Genomic DNA, 11614 nt, shown 5'->3' with positions numbered 1-11614 from the left:
AATGCTTGCCGACTTTAACGAGGCCAATTGAGCAGCTGCAATAAATACAAATATTTTTCTAAACAGCCTTGTTTTAAATAATTACTTAATGCTTTCATGTTATTTTTAAGTGGCAATCTCTCTCTCTCTCTTTCCTGCTCCTGCTCAGAATATCACATACTTATTTGCTGAGAAGGCGATTTTCCAAAGGACTTTGTTTCTGTTTGCTTTGTAGAAGGTAGCGTGGGTTTTGTGGTTGACTTTTTTTTTTTTTTTTTTTTTTTTACTCAGGGTCAATATATCGGGGTCCCACACGCTGGCACACGTGGTGAACTGCACCTTGGTTTTCCCCTAATGCAGTCTGATGTGCCTGTCCTGGCAGAGCCAGGCAGAAGCTAAGTGATGGAAGAAATTTGCCCTTTGGACCAAGTCACTTATCCAGACGCGTTTAGCTTGGTCTTGCAAACGAATCCGTGTGATTGGACTTACAAATGACACCCCAAAGAGTGGCATCGTTTCTGACTTGTTCTGATCATCATCATCATCTCGAACAAATCAGAAAACCAGTGTATCCCAAACGTGTCCCATAGGAAGTTCAATCTGCCAGCAGTTTGGCTCCCGTGCAAGTCGACTGGAATGGGTGGAGGAAGGCTGAGGGTTTCTTTGTTTAGAGAATAGGCGAGGAAAGAGAACCTGGCTACAAAGATTGGTTGGGGGTGGAGTAATTAAAAGAAATACCCCCCCTTCCTTTGCCCCACCTCCTTTTCCTCCCCCTACTCACTGACTCCTACTCTCTCTCTCACTCTGGGGTGATGGTGCATGAAGACGCTAAGAAGGAAAAGCTCTTCCCACTTTGAGAGCGCCACCCTCAATAACCCACCGCGGCGACACCCACGCCCTTCCAACGACATATGGCGGCGGGTGTTTCCTCAATTGGGGAATAATGGAGGCAACCGAGCGGGAGAAGCCTGGGGAACAAAAGAATCTTTTAAACTTTCGCCAAAAGGCTGGGTGGGAGTGGGGGTGGGGAGACACGCGACTTGCTGCGGGAGACCTAAGCTCCCATTTGCGGCGATCGGTCAGGGCCATGTCCCTTTGGGAAGCCTGGGGTGGGAGGGTGCATTCTGAATCACTTCTCCCTCTGCCTGAGAGGGCACAGGAGGACTCGACGTCTGAGGTGTGAGGCTGCACGGTTAGCAGCAGAGAAGGCAGAGCCAATATTGTCACTAGACAAACCATTCGTGGGGCAGACCACACTGGGGGGGTGCGATCATATTGCAGGCCAGAAAAACAACAAAAACAAAAAACAAAAAAACCGGGGACAGGGATGGAGGAACCCAGTGATTTGCTATGTAACTGGGCAATTTAATGCCAGAGTTAGGGAGCTGCTGGCCGGAATCATTTTGTCTTCGGAGGCTCTGCCGAGCTCATCCTCTTTATCCTGTTGTTTAAAATGAGCATTATCCCAAACATATGCAATGCAATCAGTTTGGTCACACTTACAAGAACACGCTTTAATAAGGCAATCAATCACACGCTAACAAGCCGGCGACGGCCGGCGCTGAGCGTGCACTCCGGCTGCGGGGCGGCTGGTCTTGCCCGGCCAGGCGGACGGCGGCTGAGCGCGGGTCAGCTCTCCCAGGGCCCGCCGGTCGCAGTGGGGTTGAGGAGCCCAGGGAAAGTGTGAGTCGGGAGTGAGGTGTCAGACCTCGCAAGCGGTGACCGTGGACTCAGGGCCCCAAAGGTGCCGAGGGGAAGGGAGGAGAAGCCGGAACTTGAAGCTCATAGCTGCACAGGGCCCCAATAGCTGTGTGAGACCAGAGCCTCCGTTTTCCCACCTGCAAAATGGGACCAAGATGGGGCAAAGCTAAGTAGAGGCTCTTAGAACGTTGAAAAAAATAATAATACCATGTCAGCCCTGTTGCTTGGTTTAGCCTTCTTTTACAGATAAGGAGACTGAGGCTGTGGAGAGGCAGTGCCTTCTTCACCGTCATCTCTTGCCCTCCCCCACTTCCGCCAAAATGTAGGTATTAGGCCAGATGGGGTTGCTGGGTGCAGGTGGGCAAAACGTGTTTTTAGGTGCAGGGGTGGAGAAGGGAAAGTGAGAAGTGGTGCCTAGCGCCAAACCGCAAACCTTGGCAAAAGGGAAATTTCATTATGAAGTAATGAGTAATTCCTCCTGGCAAGATGTATTGTTATATCTTCCACTTCAATTTGGAGGAAGAGAGGCTCAATTACCCAGAAAATACAGTCAATTAAAGGCTGCTGATTGGACACGAGGCCGGATCATCGATCTTGTACTTTCCAATATCGCTGCAGACACCTCATTTTCCCTCCCTATTAACTGAAAATACGCCTGGCATTACGGCAACCCGCAGCCCATTTACCTGTCGCAAGCAATCTCAGCCTGCCGCGAAGTAACCGCGAAATTTGCCTGGGTTTGGCACTGGGAGCTTCCCGGCTGCAGAGGTAGCTACGAAAGGCTGGGGAAGAGGGGGGAATGGAGGAGTGGTGGGGAAGATCCTGAAAACTTCAGCTCCAGGCTTTGCTTGGGAGGAAAGGGGCCCCTGTGTGCAGGAGAGTTTCTCTGGAACCCACAGAGAGATGGAAGCTGATTAAAGATTCCCCATCTACCCACTGATACATAGTGGCAGAGGACCCTTGAAGTCCACACAGTTCTGAGCTCCCAGCCTGCCGATGACACCCATCTCTCCCCTACCTGTGCAGGACTCAGAGGCAGCCACGGTGGCTCTCCTCTGGGGACAGAGGATGAGGGTGAGATGGCTGCTTGAGCACCATCTATCCCCTTGCCCTGACCGGGTCAGAATTCCATTCCTGGAAATGACTTTCAGTTGGAGGATGATTCAGCCCCCCCGCCCCATCCCAACCCAGGAATCCTCCTCCCTCCTCTCCCTAAACCCTAAGGTGCAGAGCTCTCGGTAGTTGTGGAGCTCCATCCCTAGTGCCTCATTCAACTCCACCTGGGGTTGGGGTGGAAGCAGAATCCACAGAGACCACAGTCCAGGGTCCCCTTTCCTTAAAGGGTTGGAGCAACTGGAGAAAGAAACCATTGCAGGGGTGAGCCCCAGGTGGTCCAGTTTGCCAAGGAAGGCCCCTAGTGTGCACAGAATTAAGAAAACATGCACGTCAGGGCAGCTCAGAGCTTGCCTTCTCCACTTCTGCGCAGTCTGCATTTGGAGCTTGCTAATGCCCAGTGCAAGTTTGGGAGACCATCTGTGGGTCCATCTTTTGGTTCCTTCTCTACCCAAGCTTAGGATGGTGGCTGAACTAGCAATTCAAAAAGAGTCAATGCACTGCCTGCTTCCCAAAACATTAAAATGTTAAAGTGAGAATTATGTCCAGCTTTTATTGCAGTATGGTTAACAAATTGTAACAGCAAATTCTTTAGGCTTCAAAGGAAAACCAAACCAAACTCATTCCCTACAGGAAGAACCACTCCCTCCCAGTCAGAGTGAAGCTTGTTATGGAGGGGTACACGTTCTCCCATCCCTCGAAAACTGGCTGCAAGAATGAGTGTGAGAGTGAGAGTTTGGGAGGGCTCCCAAACACACCCCGGTGAAGGGGAAAGATGAGGTCCCCAGAAGGGGCCGAAGGCTCCTGCTAGTACCTGAAAGCCAAGCCCCAGTGGCAGCTTGGGAGAAAAATGAGAGGAAGAAGGATGTAAAATGCCAACTGCAAAGGGAAAGCCAGAAAGCTCTTGGTGAAGGGAAGGTGAACAGGCAAAGGCTCGAAACTGCCTCTAATTTGCTAGCAGATACTGAGGGAGGGAGACGAGGTCCCTGCTCCCTAAGCTCTTCCCTGGGCGCCTTGTTAACAGCTCAACTCTGGACTCCGTGGCCCACGGCATGGTGATCATTATTATACATTCAACATTCAAAAGCCCTCCTCACACACATCACTTGCTAATCAGGGTGTGTATTGGGCCCAGGGAGAAGAGAGACTTGGTAGAAGCTGCCAAGAGGCCCTGAGGCTTCGGCAGCCTCTCTGCCAGTGTTAAACAAAAAGTGGGGGTGGGATGGAAATAGGAGTAGAGGCGGAGTTGCAAGTTGAGAGATATCAGGAAGCGAGGAGAGAGTAAAGAGATCAGGTGCTGGTAGATGCCAGAACCAGAAAATGTGTAACCCAGGCTCCAGGAAGGCAAGAGAGGCCCTAGGTTCCATGGGAGGGCCAGGATCCTCCTGACAGTAAATCACCTCTCTCAGTCTCTCCCCTCAGATGGCTGGTGCATTGCGATCCACAAGCCCCTTGCCATGCCTTAGAAAAGCTGGCAAAGATTAATCTCTATCTGCTCTGCATACACAGCATTTTGTTCAGAGAGACAGCAATTTCCTTTCCAGGGCTTGGGCTTGGCCTTGGGGATGGGGGTGGGGGGTCCCGGTTGAGGCAGGGGTGGAAGGTGAGGGTGGGAGGAGGGAGTGAGGGGCTGGATATCGGTTGCTGTTGCTACTAAATTTGGTTGGCTTTGGCGCCACGGCCTCGACCCCGGTCAGGGGCAATGGGTCCGGTGAAAAACGGCAAAGAGGGGCCGCCCCAGAGGAAGGTCTCTCAGCCTCCGCGTCCCCATCCCCACTCCTGCTCCCCAAACGCGCCAGCCATGGCCGCTTCCCGGGCGTTCCGATCCTCGAGGCCGAGTCCCTCTGGTCCTTTTCGGCCCTCCTCTTTTCCCTCGGTGCCCTGGGGGCGGGGAGGGGCGCTGGCTGAGTCCCCGCGGGGGACTCCCCCCACGGGCTTCCTGGAGCCTGCAGCCCGCGGGCGGCCCCTTATCTGGTGAGGGGCACCTCCTCCCTCTGGTCCAGCGCGACGGAGGAGGCCTTGCTGAGCACCGAGGGCGCGAAGGTGAGGAAGGAGTCCGAGCGGGAGGTGGAGGCACAGGTGAAGTCCGAGGCGGCGGCGGCGCGGGGCGCCAGCCCGTTGGCCGGGCCGCTGTGGCAGGCGAGGCAGGAGCAGGGGCCGCCGGCCGCCGTGCCCAGTCCGTGAGCCGGGCCGGGGTAGAGCGGCGGGTGGCGGAAGGCGCACAGCAGTTCGGGCCGCGGGTAGGGCTGCGAGAGCACGCGGAAGGTGTCGAGCGGGCGCAGCGGGCCGCTGAAGGGCGAGGCGGCGGCGGACGCGGCGGACGCGGCGCCCAGGCCCACGGGCGAGTAGTAGGGCAGGGGCAGGTGCGACGGGAAGGGGTAGGGCAGGCCGCCCGCGGCCGCCGCGTGGCTCATCATGTACGTGTAGAAGGCGGGGTCGGCCGGGTGCGGCCACGTCATGGCCAGCCGCTGCCGTTTGTCCTTCATGCGCCGGTTCTGGAACCACACCTGGCGGGGAGAGGAGCAGGTTCGGCGGCCGCACCCGGCCGGTGCGCGGAGCCCAGAAGTCCTGCCCCACCGCAGGGGATGATGCCGGTAGCGCAGGGAAGGGCGGCGGCAGGGACCCTCTGGGCGGGGTAGGAGGGGGGGCAGATCCCACCACCACCACCTGGAGCTGGAATCCCTTATGGAGGGTTCAGGGAGTGGCTTCAGTCCGTGTCCCTCCTTCCCTCTGCGACGCGGCCAGGACCCCTGGGGTGCCAGAACCCGGTGTGGGCGCGCAAGTAGTGGGGTAGACCGGTCTGAGGCGGCAGGCAGCGATTCCCCAGAAACACCTCCCCTAACAGCCGCTAGCTCTCGGGGGCAAAGGCACCCCATTCCCACTGTTTATTTGGCTAGAAAAGCGACAGAGTCAACCGCAAGCCAGCAGTTCCAGCCTAGAGACTGTCGGGAAGGTAAATCTGCACACACCTGGCTCCTGCCCCAGGCCTGGACACCCCCTGCCTAGCAGCCACGTGGGCAGGGAGACCCCAGGCCCTGATTCTTGGCTCAGGATTTAGGGAGTGGACAGTAAGCATGTACTTCCTACTGAGTGGGGGCACCCCTTCTCCCTGTCGCCAGAGCTCATACCTTGATGGTGGTTTCCGGCAGGTTTAGGGCGGCGGCCAGCTCGCACCTCCGCGGCCTGGACACATAGTTCTCCCTGTAGAACTCCTTCTCCAGCCGGGCAATCTGCTCCCGGGTGAAGGCGGTGCGGTAGCGGCGCATTTGGTCACTGGCGCTGCAGGCCAGGGTGCCCTGTGAGCTGCCGCTGCTGCTGCTCTTGGGGGCCTCGCTGCCGCTGTTGGGACTGCTGGCCAGTGCCTCTGAGCTGGGCCCTGCATAGGGAGCCCAGAGCACATGCACACACAGAACACACAACAGACACACAAAACACTGCTGATGTGGGGCTGTAGGCCCAGGGTGTGAGTGGGGGGGGGGTAGAAAGGGACCCCCTCCTCTCAGTAGCCTCAGTTTCTGCCTCCACTGAGACACAGGGGACTTTGAGAACACAGGAAGAGAGGGAAGGAGGCTCACCGTTCAGAGGAGCACAAAGCAGCCCTTAGGCCTGGCTGGGCTGCTATTTGGGAGACCTCTGTCTCAAGGCCCGCTAGGTACAGAAACCTCAGCCACCCTGGCCACCTGCCCTGAGGCACAGACTGGAGGCAGCCCCTCTGAGCTCTCTGCCCACCATTGGCAGGAGTGGACAAGGAGGTCCGTATCTGACAGGCAAGTTGAAATGCACCTTTGTGCTGGAGTGTGGTGAGCTCTGGGTCTGAGCGCATTGTAGGGTGCTACACACAAGCTGAGTCCTTGCTTTTGTGTGTGCCAGGCTGCCAGTGCGGGTGTGGGCATGTGTACTAGGTTGCATGCGTTGCAGGGAGGGCATAGGAGTGTGGGTAGGAATATCATATTACCTTGGTATATTTGAGTGGCGTATGGCTTGTCCGGAGGGCATGCTGTGGTTAGGGAATCTGGGTTGAATGGACAAGATGGTAATGAGTGGATGTGGGTGCTCAACCTGGTGTTGGCTGCCAAGGTGAGGGGCTGGTTTTTCGTCCATACCAGGGCCGTCCCATCTACCCCCACAGCTTTGTGGAGGAGTGTCTGCTGGTAGGCTCTCCCTTCTACTAGCTTTCCACCCCTCTCTGGGAGACTCCCTGCCTGGCCACCTCCCCCACAAACTAGCCCCCGGTCAGGGAGGGGTTCTCCAGTTAAAGCAGTGTGACAGCACCCCTCCTTTTGGATCTAACCCAAGGAAGGGTGGGGCTCCTGCCCCCTGCAGCTCCTTTTCCTCTGGGTGGAGAAGTGGGACTAGCAAGGAAAGGGGAATGGGGGAGGGCCAGAGCTCTGCCTTTTCAAATGCAACCGGAGACCAAAGGCAATTAGATCATTGGGACCATTTCCGACCTGGCGCCACCGAGCCCGGGAAGTGACAAGGTAATTTGGACCTCTGACCGACGTGCAAACTGGTCGGAGGGCTGCAGCACCCAGGCAGCCCGAGTGGCCGCGATTTTACGGTCCTTTATGGACTCCCGGCTTCCGCGCCTGGATGCGCCTTACACCCCTCCAGCCACAAACTGCCCCGACCCGCGTTTGATCTCGCCCACGCCGGGGAAGGTGTCTTCCCGGAGTAGTTGAAGCAGTGCCACAAAACTCTGGGGGGTTGGGGTGCACTTCGAATCCCCCCTCAAGCCCAGGGCTTGCGTCTCCCTCTCCCCGCAAAGCACAGCTGTCACCCTGGGTCCCACCAATGCCAGAGCACAGGAGACCCCCGCCAGGGCGCAGATAACAGGGGAGAGTCGCTCAGGTGGGTCCCCCCAGCCACCCTGCCCTGGGGGAAAGGAGTGTGTTCCTCCCCTCCAGAGCCGAAGAGCAAGGTGGGCGCGGTGGGAGGCCTGGGGAGAGAAGGGGCGCGGTGGCTACCTTTGCTGTGCTGGTACTCGGCGTTCCCCGTGGCGCAGTCCGGGGTGCAGCTCACCTCGATTTCTTCATAGAAATCCGACTCGGTGTCCGAGCTGCTGGGTTGCCCCTGACCCGAGAGGCTGTCGGCGGAGGGGGCCGGAGGTCCGGGGCCGAGCACCGCAGCCCCGGCTGCCCGAGGCTCGGCGCCCGGCCCCGCAGCGCTGCCTGCTAGTCCGTCAACCGGCTCCTCCTCCAGGCCTCCCCCGCCGCGCTCCCGGGCGGCCGGAGGGCCAGCCCGCGGGCTCAGGCAACCACGGGGCACCATCTTCTCGGGCGGCTCAGGCAGCGGGCTGCCCACGGCTTCAGACAAATTGGAGACCCTCTTGCCAACCAGAGTACCAAGCTGACCCGCATCCAGAAACATAACCATGTCCTTTCGGCTCTCCATCCCGGGGCTTGCTGGAGGGGGGAGGGAGGAAGCCCCAAGTGACTCCTAGCCCCCGTCTCCCCGGGGTCCCCAGCGGTCCGACAGATCTTGGCTGCGGGAGGGAGAAAGAGAGACCAGGCGACTGGGCGGGCGCCGAGCGGCCGGAGCGCGATGTCGACGGTGACGGCGGTGGTGGCGGTGGGGAGCTGGGGTCACCTTGTGATGCGAGCGCTCCTCTGTGCCGCACCGCCTCTGGGAGGAAGCCCCATTGCCCTCTTCTTTCTAAGCTGTCATCCTCCTGCTGCAATCGTCATTACAGTACCGCTGGTGACGCCACTCGGCGAGCGCAAGTGGATAAATAGAAACGTCTGCCACAGCGAAGATGAAAGGAGACCCGCAGCTAATGGCTCGGCAGTGATGCGCCAGGTGTGGGCCTCGCTCGAATGGGGAGGAGAGTGTGAAAACAGACAGAGAGACACACACACACTGAGACAGGGAGACACCCAGGCAGAGGGCATGCAAATGGAATTCCGCAGAAAGAAAAAGAGAGCTTAAGGCGCTCGGTGAGTTCCGCAAGAGCTGCGGGACTCGGTAATTGAATAAGCTTCTGATTTTTTTTTATTGTTGTTTTGGCTTTTGTTTTCTTAACTTGGTGCCTTGATCTGATGAGAGAATCCATAACTGCATTTTAAAAGTGTGAAGGCCGACTCACAAGCCTCGCTTCTCTCGTCATTATTACAACTGCCTGTCCTGGCGAGCTAACCTCCTAGGGGCTCCAAAGTCTTTTTACAAGCTACCGAAAAACATATTCCCTCCTCCCAACCCCCCAGTTGTCTGGAGAGCTGGAGCCTGAGGTATCTTCTCTCTTCCTCCTGCCCTCTACCCCCAGATGCCTCCCTCCTCCTGGAAACCAACAGAACTTTGCTATTTTTCTACCCCAAGGGGCAGAAGATAAATGCCTTAATATTTTTTCTTTAAGGACCTGTCTTGGCTGCTGACTCCAAATGTTTGCTGATTTTTTTTTTTTTCTTATTCCCATTCCCCATCTAGGTGGCCTTAAGCTTTCCACAGCTCGGTTTGACCTCCAGGTGGCTATTCGTAGAAGAAATCGTTTTCCCATTTGCTTGGGCCTCGCCTGCACTTCAGGTATGTAGGGTGGGGAGAGGTTCTAAGAGTGGCCTTTTTTTCTTTTCTTGCCCATATTTTAAGGTATTCGTTCAGAGTCAACGAATTCCTCCAGAAACAGGTATTGCGAGGGAAGAGGCACTGAGAAATGCGGCCGCTACTGTGGCAGCACCAGAGACTCCAAGCTGGGAGAAGGTGCTGTTCTCACCCGGAGATTGGGGGCAGGGGTTGAGAGTGCCCCAGCACATGGCATTGGGGTTCGCAGTGCTTTGGCTTACAGGGTTCTCCCCCAGATCCTGCCCATGGGCTTCAGTGGCGCTGCGGGGTGAAGAGAGAGAAGTCATGGAAAATGTCCTGAAATAGCAAATGACTAGGGGCGCTCATAAATCTTTGAGGACCGAAGGGGAGCCTCCGAGGCAAGGCTGGGGGAGTTGTAGTGCTTGATGTCTTTGGGAACAGCCACAGGCTCCTTTTCAGGTCTTCTTCCAGGGAAGGCACGCTAGAACCCATTAGAAAACTGATCCCTTTCCAGCTCTGAACAAGTGTGTTGGGGCCAGGCCGGGCAGCTAGGTCTCTCCCCACTTTGCTGAGGGCAGAAGGCAGGCCCCTTTTCTACCGTGCTATCCCTAAAACTCTCCTTTCTCTGCCCCCGCCCTTTCTTCTCCACCTCCGAAGACAAAGCCCCAATTTCTGAGATTCTAAAGAAAAGTGTATCACTATCTTTTTTTATCTTCTTCTATCTCTTACTTTGTTCTCCTCCTCCTTTCTCTTTCTCTGCTCTTCTCCCTCTTTCCCGTGCCTCAGTTTTCCCATCTGTGGGCTTGTGGAGATTGTGGAAGAAGCAAGGGGTTCACGCAAGACAAAAGTTCTCTTCTCACTCCTGCTTTCTACTTCCCCTATTCAGTCAGAAGGTGCTCATTAACCTCGCCTGGGGTGGGGGTGGGGGGACAGGAGGATCCGGAAGGTAACGGCGGCATAAACATCTCCACTCCCTGGGACTCCCAAAGCCACCATCTGCTGAGCACAGCTAGCTCAAAACTCCTAGGGACTACCATAAAGGTGACAGGAGCGACTGGGAGTGGAGGGGATCAAATCCTAGAGCCTTTTGCTGCGTTGCTGAGTTGTCCTAGGATCCCGTCACGCCTTGCCCTTCCCAGCCAGCAGCCGGAGCCTGAGGGAGCACCTGGCTTGCCCTCTCTTTCCCGTCAAAGTCGAGGCCGCAGCGCCTGTGTTAGAGCGGCCTCAGTTGGGCCCTTCCGGCACCGAGCCTGGGTCTCGCCCACCCTCCGCTCCCCACCCCCCCAGCCTGCTGCCTTCTCACAGCCTCCCCCGCTGCGCTCAGCTCCTTGGGGCCAGGTCCGCAGAGGGACTCCGGGCTCCCCGCCCCGCCCCCAGCTTTGCATTCAATGGGAGTGCTCCTCGTTTGATCCTCTTTTCCTCTGGGTTTTCCCTGCCAGATGAAAGCCAAGTAGGATTGAGAGATCAAGAGGTACCACTTGCGTCTCCTTCCTGGGCCAGGCCTACCCAAGCCGGGCTTCCCTGGCCGTCCCAGGGAGGAAGGAGGCTTCAGCGGGAGATCACCTCTCCGGGAGGGGGGCTGCCTCCTCTGGGTTTCCGATCTGAAGCTTCAGGGATGCCCCCTCTGCCCCATCCCTCTCCGGCCTTCTGCCTCTGCCCTTTCAAAGCAGCCTCAACTCCCCCCGGTCTCTGGGGGCCTATTGCACCCTCTGGCACAGGGGGAAAAAACAAAAAATTTTAACCAAATGTCACTGCTTCCAAAAGCATCCTTTTGTCAACTTCAGATGAAGAGAGGTCGGATTTTTTACAAGAGGAAGAAAACGGGAGGGGTGGGGTGGGGGGACTGAATAAGAACACTATTTCTGTTTAGCCTTTTTTTTTAATGGGGGGAAGGGCTATTTTAATAGCGTGGTTATCACTGTATCAAGGTTATTCCCCATGACACTGTTCCAGAAGGAAGGTAAATTCGCAGAGGGAGTGATGTCTGAGGCCAGCAGAGGCCTAGGAAACCCCATGAAAGCGGAGAGGGGGTGATAGCAGCCTAAGTGGGGTACGGCCTGGGCTCCCACTGCTTCTCACCTCCCTCGGCAGGGAAGACCCCCTTCCCCCACCACCGCGGGCCTGCTGTCCCTTCCCCCGCTGAGAAGACAGGTTTAGGTCCAGCCGGCTCCTCTCCGATTGAAATTCTCTGGACTTCAAAAGCTCGAGGCTCAGCTTCCGCCCGGGCTGGGCTGGGCCGGGGGTGGGTGGGAACCCCCGGGGAGGAGACGCGGAGATAAGATGCGCGGCTTGTGTTAAATGGAATCGG

At 57.0% G+C, this 11614-nt stretch overlaps 1 protein-coding gene across 1 annotated transcript; it reads right to left on the bottom strand.

Moving 5' to 3' along the window:
* Positions 1-4760: 4760 nt before the first annotated feature.
* On the bottom strand, positions 4761-8184 carry EVX1 (even-skipped homeobox 1). Its single transcript, XM_026514024.2, has 3 exons — positions 7758-8184; positions 5922-6169; positions 4761-5300 (listed from the first exon to the last, which is right to left on the bottom strand). Exons 1-3 carry the CDS (start codon positions 8182-8184, stop codon positions 4761-4763), a joined length of 1215 nt encoding a protein of 404 aa, XP_026369809.2.
* Between the last annotated feature and the right edge of the window lie 3430 nt (positions 8185-11614).

This window comes from Ursus arctos, unplaced genomic scaffold (assembly GCF_023065955.2).
Source record: "Ursus arctos isolate Adak ecotype North America unplaced genomic scaffold, UrsArc2.0 scaffold_3, whole genome shotgun sequence".
Taxonomy (NCBI): domain Eukaryota; kingdom Metazoa; phylum Chordata; class Mammalia; order Carnivora; family Ursidae; genus Ursus; species Ursus arctos.
The sequence above is the reverse complement of the archived record's forward strand: the minus strand, read 5'-3'. Positions and strand labels throughout refer to the sequence as shown.

Bases quoted from the DNA above. Each gene is read 5' to 3' on its own strand.
- EVX1 (XM_026514024.2), bottom strand. From the start codon at position 8,184: ATGGAGAGCCGAAAGGACATGGTTATGTTTCTGGATGCGGGTCAGCTT. The intron at 6,170-7,757 runs GTAGCCACCGCG...CTCCCTATGCAG, and splicing joins CGAGTACCAGCACAGCAAAG to GGCCCAGCTCAGAGGCACTG. The intron at 5,301-5,921 runs GTATGAGCTCTG...TCTCCCCGCCAG, and splicing joins TGCCGGAAACCACCATCAAG to GTGTGGTTCCAGAACCGGCG.